The 24,814-nt window shown below is 36.3% G+C and overlaps 1 protein-coding gene across 2 annotated transcripts in view; it reads right to left on the bottom strand.

Moving 5' to 3' along the window:
- Positions 1-33: 33 nt before the first annotated feature.
- Positions 34-24,814, bottom strand: part of KCNH5 (potassium voltage-gated channel subfamily H member 5) — a 362,650-nt gene continuing 337,869 nt past the window's right edge. For both annotated transcript variants that reach the window (XM_030930684.1, XM_030930685.1), the window contains one exon: positions 34-9,028. In XM_030930684.1, coding sequence (XP_030786544.1) covers positions 8,081-9,028 — 948 coding nt within the window. In that variant the 3' untranslated portion in view covers positions 34-8,080. The remainder of the gene's footprint in view (positions 9,029-24,814) is intronic.

The following is a 24,814-nucleotide window of genomic DNA, read 5'->3' as shown; positions in this document are numbered from 1 at the left end:
CAATTTCCAACAAAAACCCAATTCAAACAAATGCCATAAAATGCACATTTTATTCTGTATCATGAAAAAATACCCACATTTAAATAAAGTGTGAAAAAAAGCAAAGTTAGCCCTCCCTGATGACATACAGTTTATTGTGCTGGAACCCAGAATTCTTTTGGGCTAAAAGCTTCCACCTGCCAATTCACTTTTCAAAATGACCATTTCTTAAGAACAAACGTTAAATAAAGTGATAATCACCATAAACTTCCCAGAAGCAGTTGAATTTTGATCACAATTATTTCATAATTGACCCTAAAGTCACACCGTTAAAATATTTTCAAACATTCTGTCAGTGATCAGGTGATAGGTCGACAGTACATACAAAATTTCTATATTATACATTGCGGTATCTTTGTTTAAGTAGAAAAAAGGATCTGCTTAGCATGAATCAGATTTTGAAAAGAGCCAACAAGTACTGCTTAGCATAATGGTATTAAAAACATTCCACATGAAATTTTTGCATCGTTTCCTTTGTTAATGCATGAATTAATTATTTCCAATGAATTTAACCCTTAAAGGCAGAGGCATTTTTTATACCCCCAAAATCTCACCAATATGGTTGCAGTGACAAAAACATTTAAGAAGCTGCAAAATTAATTCCCATAGTAACATTAGTGTTATAGTAGAATTTACATTGTAGTATACAAAATGCCACAACTAGTGTAAACAAAGTCACTAAAACATAGAATAAAAAGAACTCTGTAATTTTCAATATATCATGAATCTGCACATTTTGTGTTGTTTGAGTACCAAGCACTTCTAAAAGTCATTGCTCTTTCAACAAACTACAATGGATGTTTTAGGGTAAAAAAAATGGTTCTAAACTGGTTTCCACTTTTCGTAACAATCACTTAAGAAATCTATTCCTAATATGAAATGCATATTCCCTCTTGCTTTATTAACTGTGAACGGGTTATAAAGTGGAAGGCGACTGCTTGATAGAAGATGCTGGTGCAGTCAACCCTAAGGAGATGTAAACTACACTTATTCCCTCTCTGATAAAGGGTCATAAGAATAGCAATGTGAAAACATCCCTGCAGAGATCAAAAAAGGAATCCTGACCACTGTTTTTTCTAAAAATGAAATAGGCTAATCTTGATTTTAAATAAAAGTGCATTTGGATTTTGTGTAAGTTGACAGTTCATGGCTGTGACATAATATACCAGTATTAAATACTTAGGACTATCAAACACTGTAACATGGAATTAAAAATGAATCTTTGCTGTGATTTTGCATAGTTTACTAGCTACGTATTCTTCCTGTTTGCAGTCTTGGTCTCATCAGGAACCTTTCCCGCTATAATTTGGTTGAAAAAGTTGAGGAGCAAATGAGGGGTCCATGACAACAATGGTTCTAGGAACAATGATAATCTTTATGTTGCTTTTTGCCAAAGTCCAATTTCTCTAACTCAATGGAGAGTCTGACCATAGAGGGAAGGGGTTACATTTTGTATTATGAAATATGATTTAGCACAGAATGGGGATAAAATTACTTAAATTAGTTATTATGGATACTCAGTCTGGTTTATGGAAGCATCAAGGTGAATATTTTGGCTTTGAATGCTTTGGTCATTCAACAGTCAGTGATTCTGCGTGAATGAGAGAGAGTGATCAGATCTTTTTGTTTTCCCCCCATCAAAATGCAGCCCAACCAGCCAAGTGCTTAGGGAACTGGGTTTGTAGGCCAGAACCAGAGGTTCTAAACTCACTGGTTGGTGGGAGAGCACTTATTTCTAAAGAAGGCCCCAACTTTTGACAAGCTTTCAAACTGCTTCCAAAGGTTTTGTTAAAACCTTAATGACAATGTGTCATCTTAAAAACAAATAAACAAAAGCTATTTAAAAGGCACCACACACAGAAAACTCATTAAAAGGAAGCAACAGCTATCCCTTCTCCACCCTCCCTTTTCCTCAGTTATAACTCTGGCCATAAGCTGCACTTTTTGGTTTACTGTTCTTTGACCAAGTGCCTTTACAGGTAGTACAAGTCATGGCCTCATTTAAATAATCATGCAGTGATAATGTAAAGGCCAGGATGGAAGTGAGCTGACTATAAAAAGCTTTGGATAGTGTCAGTGGGGTCCTTCACAGTCATTATTTTAAAAGTAGGATTATTCCTTTCTATGATTACCTCTGGTTCAGTTATTAGCCAAGTGAAAACAAGATGGTTTGGGCTGAAGATTCCAGCATGCAGTGTTGTAATATCTTGGTTTTTTCTCCTTTTCTCAAGACACTTGCTTTCAAAATCTCAAAGTGTAGAACAAATAAATCACATTCAGAAAATTAACATTTTTTCATTAGAGAAAATTTTTGAAACTCTCTGAAGTAAATATACATACTAGGAACTCATTAATTTTGGAAATAAGGATACAAGTTGCCATTCTAAACAGAGAGAGTTAATTTGGATAATGCATTTAATAGTGGCTTGGCCAAGAAGCCAACATCAGTGCAGTCAATAAAAATATCTGAATAATCTACTTAAAACCCAATGAGTCAAAAAATAAATTTTAAAAATAAATTCCAGAGTCTCATCCAAATCCCACTATTAAAAATAAAAAGAAATTATAGAAAAAGTCCTGAATGACTCTTGCTTTCCTTAATCATTACGCATTATTTCTTTAGGTTAAAATTCAACTGGAAATGTTGATACCAGTGACTGTATGTGAAACATGCTTCTTATTTATAACTACATTTGACAGTTTACTTTGGCTGATGTCTTTCAACTGTTGGGAGAAGTAAATGAAAATTCCACTGTTGGGACAGGGCACCTTTTGCTTAAGACAGTATGATTTCAACCTCTGTCATTGACTCTGACCTACCAAGAAAAAAACAAATATTTACATTCACATTATAGAGTGCAATTTTTAAGAATTATTTTAAGAAATCTTTAAAAGTTTGTGTCTGGAAAAACTTAGACTAGATGGTTGAAGTAGATAGTTCTTGTAAGGTCAGTATTCTACAAAATAAAGTTTTCTCCCTAAGGTCTGACTGCATGTGTTAGAAACTCACCTTTACCATGTAACAGGTATGCTATCCTGGACAAGCTCCTTAACTTATACCTTCATGGGGTTGTTGCAAGAATTAAATTTGATAACCTAAATAAAATGCTTATCATAGTGAACACTTGGTAAATATAAGCTTAGTTAACTTATTTAACTTCTAAGCCTAAGAGTACAGAAGCAGATAGATTCTACTCAGTCTTTTCTCAACCCTCGCCTTCATCATCTTCCTAGTTCCCAGTCCAAATCCTCAGTGGCCCTGACCCTCACAAAGAATGCAAACACATGGGTCTTATCCTAAAAATGAAGTGATAGAAAATCTCAAGTCAGAATACAGACCAAAACTTATAATACATAGCACATAGTTGAGAATTTTGTTATAAGAATGTCTGCCCATGTGGAATCATATATCTTGAACAGTTCATGATTAGTTTAATATAAAAAGTTGAAGGATGAACTACTCTAGTTTTTATTTGTATAAATTTAAGGGTTGTACATTTAGTTTTGTCACATAGATATATTGATTAACTACTGTATACCTTGGCCACTTATCAATATGCATACTTTTTTCACAAAATTGAGAATGTCTGCCAAGCAGTATGATTAAGTAGAATTAGGAAAAATCTTAAAATTTACCTATCTTTCTCTCTTCCATCAACGGAGCTTCATTCTCTCCAAGTTTATTTGATTCGTAGTTCTAAATTCCCAGAGAAGTATCAAGTTTTATGCTTACCTGCCACTAATAATTATTTAGCAAACTATGCCTCCTTCCATCAACCTCTGACCAGATAAATCTCTTCTAAAACCTAAAAGAACATTTAGATAAAAATCACATCACCATCAATCCCTGAAATCTCTTCTAAAATCTAGAAGAATATTTCGATAGAGAGTACATCATGGATACTCTTCTATGAAAGAATGAAAAAGTGATCATTTGTCATAATGTAATTTCACCTGCAAGAAAGATAATTTTTGTATTACCTAATAGTGTGTTGATATAAGAAGGCAACAGCTATTATCTTTGTTTTCTTATTTATTGCCGGGGGAATGGTAGCATTTGGTACACCAGAAAAGGTTAACTTGCCCATAATTACACTTCTAGTTTGCGGTAAAGCTAAATTCAGAATTCAAGACAAAGCTCAGATACTAATCTTAAAGTGTTTTCCAAAAGACTGTTATCTTTTCCCCCTTTCCATTAAGACAAGAAGAGAAATACTTTTACACCTAATAGAAAAAATTATAGTACAACATTCACATGATTATAAAATATTCATATTTGAAGGTTATCCATGTATGATATGCACATTCTAGATAAATGTTCTCATTACCTACATGAAATTTTGGAAAACAAACTCTGAGAAAATTGCTTAAAAGATGAAAATCATACAAGATAGTGGAATTCATTAGGAATATGATGAATAATTTCACAAATATCTGCCACTGCACACTTCAAAACAGTCACTGCTCTGAAGGCTAATATTAAAAAAAAAAAATTCCAAATGACTTTAGTTATATAAAATAAGACATCAAATGGACCAGATCTCAGAGGGTGAACAAAATCTCCTTAAACAGAAGGGAAAATGTGATTTGCATCTGGGCTCCAATAAGGTTAATTTTAATAATGGTACTTCAGTTAACAGTCACAGCTAATTTTCCTATTACAGTGTTGATTACAACAGAAGTACACATTTCTTCTAGAGCAATTTCAAACCCCAAATTTTCCATTTATTCTTTGATATGCATAAAGTTTTTTGTAAAAAATACTTAGGGCATTTTTAGTCCTATACTTAACGTGAGCTGCTACTAGCGTCATAAAAATTTTCCATTTTAACAATGAAGCATGGGCCTGTATTCAACCACTTCATTCATTTCAACCACTGTGCCTAAACCATTTTCAGTACCATTCATGTAGCTTTGGTATTGTCATCTGGCTTTTGTGTGCCCATTTGCCTTTTATCATAATCTCTTCCATCTGCTAGATCACATTTAGTGCAACAATATCCTGACGCAGACTGATAAAACTTGCCATTATGATACATCACTCACATTTCCATTCTAATTTGACTTTTGCTATTATGTTACAACCACCTGTCCAGGATACAGCATCTGATCTTACCTATTAATAACATCATAGAAAAATATTGAAGGTGCGTAAATTGCTTTGGAAAATGTTTGGATTTCAAATACATATCCATTTACTCCTATTAATACATTATTTAGAAATATAATATTAAAAATTTTATTCTGGATGCACCAAGAGCATCTATACAGTGTAGGAATAAAACATGCAGTTATCTGGTACCCAAAAGAGCATCTACTGTCTATGTGCTAGCTGAGGCAACATAGAACGTGATTGTATCATTATTGCATGTATTAAAGCAAGTGTTCACCCTTCATTCAAATCTGAGTAAATTCAACTGCTAAGATTTGTGGAATCTGGGAACCTAAAAGACTACTCTATATACACTGTTTGCTGAAAACACGCATTCCTGCTGAAAACAGCGGGGTGCATTCAGCACCTCTTCATATCATGCACACAGAGAACAGAGATGGCTGAAAAAACTCTATGATAACTGCGCCATAAATAAACAATTGATACTTTCCCTCCTTCTTGAAAACTCAGAGTAATTCCAAACCATTATGTTTCTCACATATATGAACAATAATATTGTAGGTCGATTAGGCGAAACTCTATGTCAATGTCAGAACACAGTAAATATTTGCACCACTAATATGCAAAGGCATGAATTAGAACTTCAAATCATCATGTTGTTCACAGTCATTCTTTTATAGTTTTATACCAACAGTTATTTTTGAAGCACTGGCTAAAGTTAAACTAACAACTTCTGTACTCAGATTTTTATTTTAATCACACATTCACCTTTAAAAGCTTAAGCCTAACTTGACTTAAACAAATAGAAAAACACCCTGAAATTCAATAAATGTCAGAGGTCAAGAAAAAGACACCATCCTCACCATGAAAGCAACAAAATTCCAATTTCAAGGCTGATTCCTTACTCCATAATTATTTCATTTTCTTGTGTTTGTGGTAGGTAGATATTGTAGCATTACATGGAGATGTGCTCCCCTGAAAACTTCCATTATGGCTAATGGAAGTCATATGCACAAAGAAAGGAAAATGGAGCCCACGGCACATAACATATGTTTTGAGACTCCTAGATTAAAGAGGCACATCTTGTGGGCATGTGAAGTTCAGTAGAAATTCTGAAATAGCAACTGTATTTATAAATCACTGTTTTGCGCTTCTCAAGTCTGAAGTGATAACGTGTCTTTCAGTTCTAGTGGCTTTGGTTGGGGATACTGGGAGATAGAAAAGCTCATACAAATGGGTATAATAGACCAAAATATCTCCTTCAATTTTGCCATCGTTTCTGCATATTGTTAACATATATGTACAGAAGGTCCAGTAACATATAAATTACTCGCACATATTTTCAACTTCATGCAAACACTAACTCCCCTGCTCCCCATATTAAATGCTGTGCATGCACTGACTGAAAAGTATGCTTCCCTGAACAACTTCCTAAAATACAGTTTAGTCAAAAGAAATAAGTTCTCCTGGGTTCTTACAAGTGAATGTGTATTTTATTCTCAATCCATATCATTTAAGGGACTAGCTATATACAGGACAACTCTTTGTGACTTTTTAAAAAAAAAAAAACTTGACAATAGGCACTTTCTACAAAGAGGATTTGAATTCAAAAGACTAAAAAATTCAGTCTCTAGTATCCCCCTTTCATAAATGGATCTGCCTGAGCCACAATAGTTTATTGAATCAACTTAGCAGAAGTCCAGCAGTACAACTGTGTGCAAAAAGCTTTTAAAAATTGTACCCAGAATAAAATGATAGAAAAGCAGTTATCTGAGTTGAGCAACTTAATGTCTACTTCTTGGTTTGTTTGTTTTACCACATTTCATGTGTTATCACTACAAACACTAAGATTCATATATCAACAATCCGTACCAGTGTTTCATTCTTTCTAAGTTACAGACATGCCACAAAAATTTGTCTATCTGTTTACACTCTTTTTTATTTTATATCATAATAGTTAGCATTTTGATATGATTACTTAAATGCTTTTTTTTTTTTTTTTTGTATGTTTCTTTGCTAAGAAGCCTTTCAACGTCACTCTTGAACATGTTTTGGAGATACAAATTTAGAGCATTCATAAGCTTTGGAAATTCAGCATCTCTTACGTGAATTGTCAAAAGGCCTTATACCCTGTGGTGCAGTGTTTCTATAATAACGTACACTATATTAGTAGTTTAGTATTTATGGTGTTGATAATGTCAGCCTACAAGATGGCAGCTGTTCTCCAAGAAGGAGGGAGTAGGGATTTCCTTACATAAGAGCTAATGATTACTATCTAAGTATAATGTTAAAAAAGGAGAGGTATAGTTGATCAAAAATGTAATTCATGCACAAAACCCATAGCAATAAGTTTTCAATACCCCACACTGTTATCTGACTTAGCAACAAAACAGTCATTTAAATGGAGCAAACACCGCCTGTAGGGGAAAAGAACCTAACACTAAGTTACAGAAAAATCCTATGGAAAGAGATCATAACATGGTACTAATAGTTTAAAAGACTGAACTCTTCCTTGGCATTAATCTATAATTTTAACTTAACAGAACAGTGAGAAAATGATAGCTCGATATACATACTCAGCCTGAGATCAAATTTGTCATGGCAACATTGGCAGGTTGGACCCTGATTCTTCAAATATTACATTGCCTTGGGTAACAAAAATCATACTCTTTTATTATAGAATAGAGATTATAAATAAATGTAAAGTGTGCATGCAGTCAACTGCATAATATACAAGCAATATCTATGTTTTTAATCATCATCTTCTTTGGCAGGCCAGAATCCAGCTGGACATGCAATATTTACATATCAAAATCCATGTGTGGTCATCATCTTGAAAGCAAGTGAAAATATATATATGTATATACTGTATATACACACATATGTATATACTGTTTTAATATATTAACAAATATATATGTATATATATTAAAAGTGGATTTCATCTTTGTCAGATTCAGGTGATTCAGGCCTTGAAACACTAAAAATATCCTGACATGGTATCTGGGGAGGTACTTGGAGTGGCATTTGGGATTTGGGAGACGAGGCCTGGGGTATGCTTTTCTCTGACAGTATTTTTAAAATTTCTGCCACCTGCTTTTCTAGGGCAGTCATTCTACAGCTGAGCAGCTGGATGTCCTCTTTGAGTTCGTGTTTGACTTCCTGCAGTGTGGTCTGTAAGGCCTGCTCCGGGATGGGATAAAACGGGTGCTTGGCATCAGCCTGGATGGGACTGTGCTCCAGCGGACTTCGGGCCTCCCCAGCCTTATCCAAACGAAGGTCACTTTTTGTAATTCCACTGTCACAAGAATCTGTTTTCCTTAGTGGGTTTTTGGTCACACTGTTCTCTGAATCACTGCTCTTGGGATCCTCAGACAACAGCCCCATTGACTCAGCTTTAGTGACATTATTCCAGTCTTCCTTTTTCTCCTCATGGGCTCCCATATTATTCTTGAGTCGCAGCCACCCTTTTCCATTTCCATTCTTCATTCTTATTGGGCTGTTGACTTTGAGACATTTTTGGTCAGCACCGCCGTTGGGCTTGAGTTCCATGGCATCGCGGTTGTTCTGCTTAAGGGATTCGCTGGTTTTCACATAGGCCAGAGACGTCTGAATGGGAGTAATTTGTGACACAGTCACCACACTGGTGCCAGTGATGGAGGCTCCATTCTGTAAGGAGCGGCTCTCTACCTGGAGTTGGTTCCTCTCGGGGTCACCCTGTGTCGAGCCCTGATTCCGCAGCTCCTTCTGCTGCTTGAACTTCTGGAAGAGCTTTCTGACCGGGTGGTCCACAGGGATGCTGAGGGTCACCTCATTCTTCTGCCGGAGGCGCTCCTCCTCCTCTTTCTTCACATCACTGATCTTACGAAAGATGATCTGTGGAACGGGAGAGACAGTCATAGCCTGATTATAAAAGCAGATGGATTAACAGTTGTGTGACACTATGCTGTATGTGTTTTGTGCTACAAAGAAAACCCTTCAACATTCAATAAGATTATTTCTGAAGAAAAAAATCTGAATGCCATTTATGGAATTGCATTTATGAAATTTATGGATGCAATATGCCTTAAACCCAACACAGAAATGTTAGCTACTTATTTACTTAGTTCTAGTCCCCTACATATCAGAGGGAGAATTACTCAAGAGACAACTGAGTAGAGGTACTTTGCTTCTAGTTTATGTTCCCATTATATTACTGTTTAGTAGGAAATACACACACACACACACACACACACACACAGATATATATATATATGTGTGTGTATATATAGATAAGGAAATACATATTTATCCCTTAAATTTCTCTGTAATGAATTGCTACTTTTGTATGACTTTCCTTATTGTGTAGAAATAAGATTCAAAACCATTTTTAATATTATCCTCTGTTTGGGTATCAGATAGTAAAAGAATTCCAGGCTATAAATGTACTGAAAAGTTAGACAGTTTAGCAAACGCCACCTGGGGTGGGTGAGGGGAGAATTTAAATTTATTTATGTGACCCTAGAAGGCAGAACTAGAATTTGTGAGAAAAAGTTTCTGGGAGGCAATACCAGCTCAGCACAGAGACTTCATTGCAAACTGCTCTCTATCGAATAAACTGCCTCGAAAACTCATGATCATTCTAGCACTAAAAGGTTAAAACAGAAAGTATGTTTTTCATGTGACATGTTCACTGGGTTGGAGGTTGAACTCTTCAATTTCCAAGATTCTTTAAATTTTAAACATAAAACTAAATACATAGTACAGGTGAAGGGTTAGAGATCCATAAATAAATGAGCATCATTTTATTTAAAATGTATTTTGAAGATAATAATGGGAAGAACTTATGATAACCCCATCAAAATAAATAAAAAAATGTTGGCTATATAAGAAATTGCCACATATATTATCAGAGTTGGAAGTAAAGTTAATGTGTGAGATTTTTGCTCAGAGTCCTGAAAAGCAAAGTAACTGCAGGTGAAGGCTGTAAGGAAAATTAAAAAAAAAAAAAAAAAAAAAAGAGTTATATAAGATAAGGCACTTTCAGAATCAGACAATTTTATTACTCAAGGAAAATTACTTACCTTGATCGCCCTCTGTAAGTTGTTGGTTAGAGTAGAAACACATGTGAAGCATGCATTCTCTAACCCGTAACAGACACTCAACATACATTGGGTATCTCTCCTTGAACTCTCATAAAATACTCCTATCTGAAACCATTTACTATCCTTTGAATATTCAGCAGCTGCCTGGAGTTACATATAATCATTGATTTTACACCAAAAACTGATACTATTGATGGTCACCGTTAACAGAAAAGTCAGAAAGGTAGGAATTCCCCTTCCAGATAAGAGTACATTTTCTAAAATGAGATTGATGCACTAAATTCAGCTTATCAAGTGGTAATAATTTGTATTTTAAAATAAATTCAGTAACTGTAAAGGCCAATATTTTTTTTCTTGTTAGTGGCACATGAAATTGGGTCTTTTAAAATATGTAATAATAATCTCAAATTCTGATATCAAAGCTCCAGCAGTTTAATTAGAAGTCTTTCAAAGGGTTGACACATTTCTTATGCTTCCCAAGTAAACATAGGTTGTACTAAGTCTTCAAGATCTGAACATTCTTTAGAACCAGACAGACCCAGACACAGAAATACAGATACTATTTTCCTATTTCAGCCCCTTTTTGAAAAAGTACTCACTTTGATTCTGTGGGTGGACATGAGAGGCCTAACATGAATAATTTTCCACATCCCCCTTCCCATTCACCACTGGCCCTTTTTACTTTTTTAACGTGGTTGTTCAGCCTAGGATAGACATAGGGTTGGTTCGATGTGGTAACTGAGAGCAGCCTTCACATTTGGGAAAAGGGAACCATTTCAAAGTCAGTGGAGTGTGACAGGTGCTAGGCACACAGGAAGGTCAGGTAAAATGCAGGTCCCCTGTGCAATATTTGGGACATACTAAGAACATCACACATTAAAAATCTGAATTGGACGTATGTATCCTTTAACAAATATTCATTGTTTATCAGAATTTTAATTTTACCTTGGAGTCCTGTATTTTTGTTTGCTACATTTGGCAACCCTATTAGTATATACAGACAACGACATTCCTATCTTTGTAATGTCTACATGTCCTGCCACGCAGAAACTATGCTGAAAGATTTGGTATTACTGATATCTGAGAATTTGTGGACACCTTAGGCAAGAGTCTTACTTGTTTAGATTTGTCAATATAATGGCCAATAATTGCTTGCAATAATTGAGTGCTAATCAAGTTCCGGGTGTTTTGTAATGTAAGACTGTAACATGCCCATGTAAAATATCAATAAAATAAATATTTCCCAGCTTCCTTGACCACCAGCTGCCCCATCCACCCAACCAAGAACAAACAAAAGTGTTTGAATTGCTACTATTTAGCTAGAAACAAAGACTCCAAATACAAAAATACGTAGAGCAAAGTGGGTCCTGGCACAGGGCTTGATTTCTCACCTATACCAGGGGACAAATGAGACAGAGCTGGATCTGTATTTTGCTGTCAAGAAACGTAAAAGTAACAGGGAAAGAGAAAAAATCGAGCTCTGGTACATTAGATGACAGAATTCTGAGCATTGCACATTGTTCCTTTCCCCCTTTTTACTCCCGGGAGATAGGAAATTAAGTAACTTTAAACATAGCTCCCTTGAGGTTTGAGGGTACTTATGACCAACAAGACTGGTCCTGACTTGTTACTGAGTTTGCAGAACAGCAGGACCTACACATCCAGTCTCAGGAGCCAGCAATGCACGGTGGAAAAACATGCTCTTCAGAGAGCCAAAGATCCCTTGTTTGCTCCTTGCCCTTCACTTCCTTTATAGCTCAGAGGGGCACTGGCTGGGATGCCCTAGAGCTCAGGAAGCCACTGAAGTTAGTCATCTGTGAATTCAGTCTGCTAGAAGCCAGCCAAGGCAAAAGCACTGTGTGAGGTGGGAAAAGTTATTGCACCCCGTAGGTCACCTGCCACCAGGGACTTTTGGGCCATCATTTATGCCACACATAAAGAGAGCCAGCAGTTAGACATGACCAGCTCAAAAGCCAACACTCTGAGGAGTGGTTACAGGCCCTCCAGATCTCAGACACAAGCCCTAAGTCCTGAAGTAGATCCCCCTTTCTCCTTAGCAGCAGGCCTGCTGACAATCTGCAGCCCAGTGAGAGGAGAAGCAAGTGCACGAGGAAGGTTGGCAAGAGGGGGTCATGAGGAGATTTATCACTCAATCTATACAACTGTAACTGAAGCCTAACTGAAAACAGTAACACTTGGATTTGGTCAACTACTTATTATATCCAGGTTTGTAAGAGGTAGATTTTTTTAAAAAAATTACTAGTTTGAATTGACTTTATAGGATTAGATTACCTTTATTCTATTTTACTTTTGACTATGGAACAAAATAATGGTATTGTAAAATGATTATAAAATAGCTGTATGTAGCAAAGTGGTCACTTCCACACATGTATTTTCTCACTTAAGTGTCATAAATGAGAACATTTTACAAGCTAGGTCCTATTCTCTACTATAGGACACAGGTCCTATTATTCTTATATTACAGAGAAGCAAATTGAGGTGTAAAGAGTTTAAGTGGTTTCCCTTAGGTCACACAACTGAGTGTCCAGGATACAAATCCAAGGGGTCAGATTCCAAACAGTCTTAACCATTCCACTCTCCTGCTCCTCAAGGTAACTTTTATACTTTCTCCTGGACTCCAGGAAAACTTGGATAGATGAATGGGTGAAGTAGGAACTCGTGCAGCAGTTTCACATCCAGCAGGTCACCCTTCACAGAGCATTTGCCATGGAGAACCACCCCTGAAAGCAGTGAACTGAACACGACCGAAGCTCTGTACTTGCCGGGAAAGTGGTAGCCTTGACCAGCACCTTGAAAGAGCTTTGCGGGAGGCAGTCTCTAGACCCTCCTCACTCTCCAAAGCACAGCCAGTAGGCTTCAATGCATGCTACCATTTTGTAGCTTCCGGTCCCCTTCAAGGATGCCTTATGTTTTTGTTTTGTTTTTAACTTCCTTCTACATATATTAAATATACTACCTTTATGGAAGGCAGGGGACAGGGAGGGTCAAAGAATGTGACTTTCCCTGGACTTTGACATCATCCTTGATTCCATTTACACCTAAATCATTCGTTTATTAGAATAGGGATTTCTGTCTGCTTTGCTAACTGCTATATCTCAAGTGTCTATAACATGCCTGCCACATTGAAATTCCTCAATAAATAAATGTTATTCATTAGTTCAAGAATCTTTTCATACATTCAGCAAATGTATGTTTGTTACAAATAAGAAGGGCACTTTGTAGTTCCTTCACTATGTTCCACTCTCTAAACAATGAATCAGTGCTATCTGTATATTATTATTATTATTATTGTTGTTGATCATTAATGTCTACTCCTCATTTGGAAGCAGGAGCTGTATCATTTGCCTTCTGGCATTCCTAGAACCTGGCCAACTGCTGAACAAACGCATACTGGGTAGACTCAGGTTCAAATCTTTGACCCACAAATCAGTCATTGAAAGGTCTTGAATCAGAATCTGCTCTGATTTCATTGCAAGAATCAACAATATCCATTAGAAGCTTATTTTCTAACTTGTGACAAAACAAAATTTTCTTTCCTACTGCAAGGTAAGAGAATATAGGCACTGGAATTAAAAACAAATGAAAAGGTGATTTAATCATGCTTATGGGCTTTAAACACTAATTTACAAGGTGCTACCACCAGCTGATCCATATCTTATATGCAAAGTATGATAGTTTTTTGTTTTGTAGTTTAAAAGAATGTACAAATATAATAAATAAGAAGATAAAACATCAGGGATGCCTAACATAAGTAACTCACTATATTTCAAAAGCACGAAATGCAATTAGGCACTCTCTATAAGTCCTCACAGTTTCAGAGACAGTTTTATGACCTAAGCTCCAATATTGAGTAACATTGAATATTTATCACTAAGAAAACGACATTTCTATGGTAATTATTATACATTACCATTATGAGTATTCTCAAATTAATTCTGCTGAAGGTTTCCTTTTAAGAAGGGCTTTTTGGCTGGGAATGGTGGTTCATGCCTGTAATCCCAGCTCTTTGGGAGGCCAAAGTGGAAGGATCATTTGAGCCCAGAAGTTTGAGACCACCCTGGTAACACAGGAAGACCCTGTCTCTACAATAAAATTAAAAAAAAAAAAAAAAAAAAAAGACACGCATGGTGGTGCACGCCCATGGTCCTAGCTTCTTGGGAGGCTGAGGCAGGAGGATCACCTGAGCTCAGGAATCTGAGGTTCCAATAAGTTATGATCATGCCATTGCATGTCAACCTGGGTCTCAAAAATAATAATAAATAAAAATGTTAAAAGGAAGGGCTTTTTACCTTTAACTTTATTTTTAACATACATGTAGTAAAATGGTTCAACTTAACAGAGTGGAAACATCGACAAATTTTATTTAAACTCTTTAAAATGGTGTGTTTTATTTACCTTTTTAAAATTGCATCCTACACTTTGGCCATTGAAAGAACCTATAAACAGTAAGATTTTTAAAATCCAATTGAATCTTTCATGGGCAACTGGCAAATTGTAACTCAAAAAGTAAAATGTCTGCTGCTAATTCAATATGTAATTTATATACTTGAATTTTACCCAATTATTATATGGATGATCATTTTTCTCTAAAAAACAAGCATTTTTTTAACCATGAAGAAATTATTATAGAAAGTGTTAAAGGATTTGAGTTCATAAGAGTTCAACTTGTATGAATTAAATGGTGTGAAAAATGCATATCCTTACTTATCAATGTAGTTTTAAAAGAAATCAGCTTTTAAAAATCTAATATTTGGTTTTATTCTCAGCACTAAAAACCTAGACCCTTTTTACTTGATGTACGTTGTGTCCATCTTTTGTCCAATGGCAAATCAGATTGCTGCTGAACACTACAAAAATTAAGGACAAAATTTAAAAACCAGAAATCAGGCTATGGTTCCAGCTACACATTTATTGGTAGAATGCACAATAACCTGTACTGTTTCTGTCAGCAAAGAGATTTATTTCATTTAAGCTTTATTTTTCTCTGTACTTCATTATGTTCTGCAGAATCCATGCTGGAAGGTTTAATTTATTTAAATGGTAAAAGCTTCTTAAACGTAACAGGGAACATGGCCAACTGAGCTTTCCATTTCAAAAGTAGGGCATTTGATCATAAAAGTGATATCAAAATTGAATAATTCGAATATGTACTGAACTTTGAAATCCAATAAAGGCAAGAAAAAAATGGTTAGACTCATTTGTTCAATGACATGGATTTAGTGTTATACAATTTGCAGAAAAGAAAGAGGTGTTTTCTCCCAAATGGCTCATCACTTACAAGATCCGTGAATCGACTAGGAATTTATAGCTATATGTGATCAAGCAGTGAGTAGCTCTGGTTTATTTGACTCTCCTGGGATTTAGTTGGTTTGATTCTTTGGTTCTTCTTACTGTTTCCATAATCTTAGTCACAAATTCTAACTCTAGCCCTCCAATCCATGACAACCTGAACTAAAACAATAAAGCATTATTTATTCAACACTACCATGTATATATCAGAGGCTGTAAACTCTCAGTGAAGGCCACAGTGATGGGGCTGTTGCAAATGACCATTCTACAAATTTAGATGTGCTTAGGGTAACAATGATGCACGATACTCTGTTTTGAGATGTGGCAGCCTTGTTTACTTCAGTCACTCATAAATCTAGAAGCTCTCCAAGGGCACAAAATGTGTTACAGATCTAATTCAGCCTCTTAGGCCCTAAAACTTTTGAAGAATTAATTAATTAAGCAAATGTAAAGAAAAAGGAAGGAAGGAAAATGGGTAGAGAGGAAAAAGAGAGGAAGGAAGAAAGGGAGGAAGGGAGGGAGGGATAAAAGGAGGGAGGAAAGGAGGGACGGGAAGGGATAGGGAAGGAATATCTTTTGGTTTTGCTAATGTGTAGGTAATGCCTAATGTAAGAATGATTAGTATGATGCAAATGCAAAAGATTCTAGAATAACTAATACAGTTACTGAAATAACTAATGAAATGTTCTAAGCATCATTTTCTTTACCATGTAAAAGATCATTTATCTCAATTCTGAATTCAGGCTATCATAAACATGAAAATATATTTTTCACAATGAACAAAACATAGATTGTAAACTTTACCAACGCTAGCTTAACTTTGAAATATGGTGCTCAATGCATGTGTTTTTATTTGTACAAATTTTTCATTTAAAAAAAATAGAAGGAAAGCAAAGTCTTCAAAAGCAAGAATACAGCTATCCCAAGGTTAATCTGACAAGCTTGTTTTTTTTTAGATGGAGTCTCACTCTGTCGCCCAGGCTGGAGTGCAATGGTGCAATCTCGGCTCACCACAAGCTCTGCCTCCTGGGTTTATGCCATTCTCCTGCCTCAGCCTCCCGAGTAGCTGGGGCTACAGGCGCCCACCAACATGCCCAGCTAAGTTTTTGTATTTTTATTACAGACGGGGTTTCACCATGTTAGCCAGGATGGTCTCGATATCCTGACCTCGTGATCCGACCACCTCAGCCTCTGACAAGATTTTGATTCACTGTATCAAACACTGCAGTAGCCCATGAATTGCTCTCCTTGCCTCAATTTTTAGTCTCATTTTTCTTCATTCTACTCTTTGCTGTTGACTATAAAATATAATAGTGTACTAGTCCAAAAATTACAGAATAAAATCCAAACTCCTTAGTAAGAAGTCAGCAATCCAACAGTGGTCCAGCCCTACCTGCTTCTCGAACCTCTGCTTTCTTCACTCCTCACTTGGCCTCCACACACCTGCCACACTGAGTCACTTTGAGTTTGAGCATGTATTTATGATACTGCATCTACTGTTCTTCTTCCTCCTCCTCACCCACTGGAGAACTCCTATGTGTCCTTTGATACTCAGCTCAACTGTGTCCTTCTTTATAAGGTAGGACTAGCTACAAAATTTTCAGAGCCCAATGCAAGATAAAAATTCAGGATCTCTAACATCATACTTTATAGTAAAGTACTAGAAGCTTTCCCCCTAATATCAGCAAAGAGAGGAGCAGGGATGATCCCATCACTTCTACTTAACATTGTAGTGGGGGTTCTAGCCAAGGAAATTGTCGAGAAAATAAAATAAAAGTTATCCAGAATAGAAAGGAAGAATTAAAACTCCCCTATTTAGAGATGACATGATCATGCACATAGAAAAATCTTAAGAAATACAAGAAAAGCCCGCTAGAATTGATAAAGGAGTTCAGCAAGGATGCAGTATATGCATTCAATATAAAAATCTGTTATATTTCTATGCACTAGCCATGAACCATCTGAAAATGAAATTAAGAAAATAATGTTATTGACAATAGCTTCAAGGAGAATAAAAGAAATCAATTTAGCAAAAGAAGAGGTACAGGAGTTGCACCTAGAAAAACTACAAAACATTGACATATATTAAAGAAAACCTAAATAAATGGAAAGACATCTCATGTTTACATATTGGAAGATGATATTGCTAACATGGCAATACTACCCAAGTTGCTCTATAGTTTTGATACAATTTTCATCAAAATTTCAACTGCCCATTTTTCAGAAATTGATAAACCAACTCTAAATTTTAGATGAAAATGCAAGGGACCCAGAATAGTTGAAACAATATTGGAAAAAGAGAACAAAGTTGGAGGACTTACACCTAGCACTTTTAAAATGTATAACAAAGCTACAGTAATTAAAGGATTTGGTACTGGCATAAGAATAGACATAGATATCAGTGGAATACAACTGACAGTCCTGGAATAAACCTATGCATCTATGGTCAACTGGTTTTTGACAAGGGTGTCAAAGCAATTCAATGATGAAAGAAGAATAATCTTTTGAAAAAATGGTACTGAAACAACTGCATATACACAAACAAGAAATGAAGGTGGATATCTGCCTAACACCATATACAAAATTAAACTTATAATGGATAAAATACCTAACTGTAAGAGCTAAAACATTAAAGTTCTTAGAAGAAAGCAAAGGTGTAAATTTTAGTGACCCTGAATTAGACAATGATTTCTTAGATAGGTACATAAATCTCAAGGCAGGAAAGAACAAATAAATTAATTGGGCTTCATCAAAATTAAAAATGCTTGTACTCCAAAGGACACTATCAAAGTGAAAAGACAACTCACAGAATTAGAGAAAATATTTGCAAATAATATATCTGATTGCATAAAGTAAAGGTGGTATACACCATGGAATACTACCCAAACACAAAACTGAATGCAATCATGTCCTGTACAGCAACATGGATGCAGCTGGAAGTCATTATCCTACATTAATACAGAAACAGAAAATCAAATGCTGCATGGCCTCACTTACAAGTAGGAGGTAAACATTGGGTACACACAGATGTAAAGAAGGGAACAATAGACACTGGGGACTCTAAAGAGGGAGGAAAGGGGGAAGGGTTAAAAAATTAATTATTGGGTAGTTTTTCACTACCCAATATTGGGTACTCTGTTCACTATTTGGGTGATGGGTTCAATAGAAGCCCCAACCTCAGCATCACACAACATATCCATGCAACAAACCTGCACATCTACCCCCTGAATTTAAAATATAATAATAATAATAAATCTGATATAGGTTTAGTATCCAGAATATATAAAGAGCTATTATAACTCAGAAATAAAAAGACAAAAGAAAATTAATTTTAAAATCATCAAAAAATTTGAATAGACATTTATTCAAAGAAGATATACAAATAGCCAATAGGCATATGAAAAGATACTCATCATTAGTCATTAGAGAAATGCAAATTAAAACTACAATAAGCTATCATTTCACACCCTGTAGGATGGCTGTAATAAAAAACACAGAAAATAACAAGTGTTGGAAGGATGTGGAGAAACTAGCACCCTCACACATTGCTGGAAGGAATGTAAAATGGTATAGCCTCTGTGGATAAGAGCTTGGCAGTGCCTCAAAAAGTCAATCATAGAGTAGCCATATGATCCAGCAATTCTACTCCTATATATCCAAGAGAATTGAAAACATATAGTCAAACAAAAACTTGTACATGAATGTTCACAGCAGCATCATTTATGATAGCCAAATATTAGAAACATCCCACATATTCATTAATGGATGAGTTGACAAAAATGTGGTGTATCCACACAATGAAATACTATTCAGTCACTAAAAGAAATAAAGTATAGACAAGAAATAAATAAAATTTATTTTATTTCTTTAAGTAAAATAAAGAAGTAAAGTATAGCAACGTAGAGAAACCTGGAAAACATCATGCTAAGTGAGAGGAACCTGACTCAAGGGGCCACATCTTAAATGATTTCACTTATATGAAATGTACTGACTTGGCAAATTGAGAATCAGAGAGGATATGAATGGTTGCTAGGCATAAGGGAAAGTGAGAAAGTGGAATGACCACAAATGTTTGTGGGTTTCTTCTGGGGATGATGAAAATGTACTAGAATTAGATAATGGGGATGGCTGTACAACTTTGTGAATATACTAAAAATTGCTTAAAATATTGTATACTTGGCCGGGCGCGGTGGCTCAAGCCTGTAATCCCAGCACTTTGGGAGGCCGAGACGGGCGGATCACGAGGTCAGGAGATCGAGACCATCCTGGCTAACACGGTGAAACCCCGTCTTTACTAAAAAATACAAAAAACTAGCCGGGCGAGGTGGTGGGCGCCTGTAGTCCCAGCTACTCGGGAGGCTGAGGCAGGAGAATGGCGTAAACCCGGGAGGCGGAGCTTGCAGTGAGCTGAGATCTGGCCACTGCACTCCAGCCCGGGCGACAGAGCGAGACTCCGTCTCAAAAAAAAAAAAAAAAAAAATATTGTATACTTAAAATATTGTGAATTGTAGGGAATGGGAACTATATAGATCTCCTTGTTCAAAATTATGAAGAATTTCAAGATGGCAAAAACAGAACATTACACCAAAAGCAGGATCCTTCCAAGTGCATGGCCCTGCATATCTGCATAGGTTGCACACCCATGAAGCCAGCTTGGAAGCTTTCACCAGCCTCTCAGTCACAGTTGGTCCATCCTACGCTATACCCCAATAGCACTTACTTTATGCCTGATAAAAGAAAAACTTCCGCTGAATTAAATTTAAAGGAGTTTAATTGAGCAATGAATGATTCGTGAATTGGGCAGCCCCCAGAATCACAGCGGATTCACAAACACTCCAGCGCAGCCACGTGGTGAAAGAAGATTTGTAGACAAAAAAGGGAAAAGATGTACAGAAATCGGAAGTGAGGTACAGAATGGCTGGATTGGTTACAACGCAATGTTTCCCTTACTTGAACAATCTGAAGACTCAGCAGTGTGTGAATGGTTGAAGTACGGTACTGGGATTGCCCAAGACTTAGCTATTGATACAGGCACATATTCCTAAATTAGGTTTTCAGTCTTGTCTACCTATTAAGCTACGTTGCAGTTCATCCACAAGGACTCAAATACAGATGTACAGAGTCCTTCTCAGGCCATATTTAGTTCACTTTAACGTGCCTCTTATTAAGTGGTAGGATGCAGCACATGCAAGATATTTACATTATGGATATGTTTTAAACATCTACCATGTTCCACGCTCTGTTTTGGAGTTAAGAATATATCTGTAAACAAAGCAAAACTCCTGAGGTATTTTATATGATGTCAGATGGTGATGGGGGCTACAAAGAAAAATAAAGTATAAGGGCATAGGGAATGGCAGAGTGGTTGAGTATCTATGGGGAGGTGATATTTGCTCAGAGATATTCATGAATGCAGAAGTGGGCGACGGAGAGGGTTCAGAGAGGGGAAATCTTAAGGTGGGAAAATGCTTTGTATGTTTCAAGCACATTAAGGAAGACACAGTGGGAAGCCCTCAGTAAACAGGAGGAGCATGCTGGAGAGGACGTGGAAGAGGTGGCCAGGGACTTCAGATTTTACCTGTGAGGGGAGGGAAAGTCATGGGAAATTTGAAGCAGAGGATTCACATAATCTCACTTCCACTCACTTACACATTGAAAGGTTGGAAGGATAGAAGAAGAGATACTAGTTAAGAGACTTTTTTACCCCGTCTCTACTAAAAAAAAAAAAAAAAAAAAAAAAAAAAAAAAAAATTAGCCAGGTGTGGTGGCGGGCACCTGTAGTCCCAGCTACTTGGGAGGCTGAGGCAGGAGAATGGCATGAACCCAGAGGCGGAGCTTGCAGTGAGCCAAGATCATGCCACTGCACTCCAGCCTGGGCAACAGAGCAAGACTCTGTCTCAAACAAACAAAAAGGGACATTTTGAGTAGTTCAGGTGAGATATCATGAAAATTTAGATTAGGGAGATAGAAATGGAGGGAGAGAGAAGCAGCTTCAGATTTATTTGGTCAGTAAAACTGACAGGTTTGTGGATGTGCTGGATGAATAATCCCAGAGGGGAAAAAAAATATCTTAACAAAACAAAACAAAACAAAACACTCTTTTTAGTCTAAGCCAAAGGACAAATAGTAGTTCCATTTTCCAAGATGGGGATACCTGGAATGGTGGCCTATAAACTAGAAAGACAAGTTTTCCACACCATTATGGATGTGCATGCGCACGCACACACACACACACACACATACACATACAGTGTATATCTATATACACACACGCACAATATGCAAAAGTGAAGAATAGGATAACTGACTAAACACTCCCATAAAAATAGCGAAGAGTGATGGCTGCGGACTGGTCTATAGCAGTGATGAAGTTTACCAGGCAGGCATTCTGAGGTCCCTCTGCCCTGGCAGTGGGATAAATTCCTTTATTATTCTCTTAGTCAGCTATCAGGGATAAGCTCTTTCATCCACTGTTCTCTGTGTCTCCTGATTCTATGTTCTTGGAGGTTCTTCTTTGTCCGTATTTCTCTATAGTGAGATCTGATATGGGTATTGGAGAATTTGTCCTATTTTATGACTGTGGGGCTTCCTCAGCTACTTCCTGCCTGTGCAAATTTGAGGACCCAAAGTTTGCTTTTGGGCTCACAGAAAAAAGATTTTTAAAGATTAAACTTGTGGTTTCTTTGGCAATGTAATTTTCACAAAAACTTTAGTAAGCTTCTGATCTATTTACAGTCAATTCCATGTTCTGAGAACTTCACAAGAAGTACTTTCCTAGATATAATTCTCTGGTCTGATTTAATCTTTTGCTTTCTTGACACCATGTTTCTCTCTCTCTCTCTCTCTCTCTCTCTCTCTCTCTCTCTCTCTCTCTCTCTCTTTCTCTTTTTCTATGGCAAATAGATTGGCAACTGTATTGAAGGTTTCAGTCTTGGCGGGAAGGTCAGATTCCTAATCCCATGTTTGCCCCCAAACTGATTCTTAACAGATACTTTTTTATACAATGATTTTTAATTTTACTTTTAATTCCCTTCTCCCTAGTCTAATTTCATTTCCATATCGACATACAAACCAGCCAACACTAATCTGGCATCATCTCTTTTATTTAGTGCCATGTTAAACATAACTAGCCACAACTGAACATTGCTAATATTGTTTTCCACCCTTTTCCAATAGAGCTACAGCACTGGAAAGCAACCACAGGTAACAAACATGCCAAATGTTTTGTTGTTAAATAATACTTGTCTTCATCTTTCCAAGTCTCAAATATCAATTTCCTTATCTGTTTCCACTCACATGTTTTAGAATAAATGGTGAGAGAGCCCACTACTGGAATCAATTTCAGTCAATGCCCAATAGCATTGGAATTGCCAACTAATCATTAGCATTCGAAAATTCAGAAAAAAATTCAGAAGAATATCATCATTTTATTTCTAAGTTCTTAGCATTGAATTTTCAGCACACCCAAGCTCATTTGAACAAAATGATAAAGAAAAACCCTCACCCTCATGTTTTGCTGGGAATGTAAGAATACAGCTCCCAGTACTTGCCTGAGGCCATTAAATGAACCATTAGACCACATTGTCTTTGAAACATAATTATTCCAGTTACAATACAGATTGTTTTCACATGCTTTCATCATGGGAACATTAAAATAAAATTCCCAGGATTAGGAGAGCTGTACTGAGTACTACAAATGGATTATTGTCTCAGTTAATTTTCATCATAATCCATTAAAAAGATGAAAAAAAACTGAGGCTTAGAGAGATTTAAAAATCTTTCCCAAGTCTGCACAGTGAAGAGTGACAAAGCAGGGTTTCCCACCAAGGTTCACGGGACTTAAGGACTAGGCTACTCTGATTTAAGAATACTTGAACTAAATTTTTGTAACTGGCCTGGAGTAAAGGAACTTAAATGATGAAGGAGGTTGAATCACCTACTCATGAATCACTGAAAGTTATGACTCCATAGGCTGGAAGTTTAACATACAGAAGCAAATACATACATACTAATATATACTGGGGCTCTTCAGTATGTATGTGAAAAATAACATCATTTGACATTGGCAAATGCAATACGCTTTATAAAGCTCTTCCATGTTACCTCATTTTCCCCTTGCAACTCTGTATATCAGTCAGGGAAATTATTATTATTATTTCCATTTGACAGTTGAGGCTCAGAGAAGTTATACGACTTGCCTAAGCTCACCAGCTAGTAAACAGCCAAGCTCTGACTGAAACCCATTTCTTATTGCCAATTCCAGTGTTCCTTCCACTATTTTATAACGACACTGCTAATGCTATGTACAATTTTGTTTTGTAGTTTGTAATGCACTTTCAAATACAGTACCCTACTGGATCTCATTTGATAATATTTCTTTGTCCCCAGGAACACATCTCATAGGGGGCTTTAGCTCTTGCCTTGGAAGATAATGGCTGTGACTCAGGGGGAACAATTACTAACCTAGGGCAGATACAATATCTTTAGAGATTTTTTTTACCATAAAAGAAATTTTCTAGAGCTTGTGTTTATAAAGACAACTCTAGCATGTGTATTTAAATAGTTGTCAATTTTTACATGTGCTCTCTAAAAGAATAATGTAATTTTTACTTAATATCACACATATGCATTAATTCTTCACTGTTACAAAAAACAGGCTGAGTAGGTAAATAATCTTTTTCTATTGGAGTATTATATTCTGGAAAGACTTAGAAATGTATATGTAGAATAGATGATATATTACAATTTCAATTTTTCACAGCTAAATCAAATCTATATAAAATAACATATTTTGGGGGTTTAGTGTTTATAATATTGTGGTATTTGATAGCAGAAACTTAGAGAGTCAAAGTGATTAGCCACTTGGATGTATAGCCATTCATTCACAGTTTGACCTAGAACTCACTTTTTCTGGTTTCTAAACCCACTCTTCACATCCCTCATGGAGTACGTTATTTCTGGATTAAAAGTATGGGGTGAGATTTTTAAAAAAATAAAGAGCTCTCTGAGGTCCAAGAGGCAAGCGTTTGGGTACCTGCATAAATTTGGCCAAGCCGCTTTGACCTTCTAAGCATCAGATGTACAGAAAAATCTACTTAAGGTAAACCATTCTCTATTTTATCAGAATGGTGTAGCTATCCCATGTAAAATAGATGTCAACTGCTTATTTTGAATTTAATAAGCATGCGTTCACCCAGGTCCAAAATTGAGAATGGGGTCTCTATGTATTTGTTGGTTGCAAAATAACCTAATTCTGGTACAGTAGCCT

This window comes from Rhinopithecus roxellana, chromosome 5 (assembly GCF_007565055.1).
Source record: "Rhinopithecus roxellana isolate Shanxi Qingling chromosome 5, ASM756505v1, whole genome shotgun sequence".
Taxonomy (NCBI): domain Eukaryota; kingdom Metazoa; phylum Chordata; class Mammalia; order Primates; family Cercopithecidae; genus Rhinopithecus; species Rhinopithecus roxellana.
Note: the sequence above shows the minus strand (reverse complement) of the source record. Positions and strands in the feature narration are given on the sequence as shown.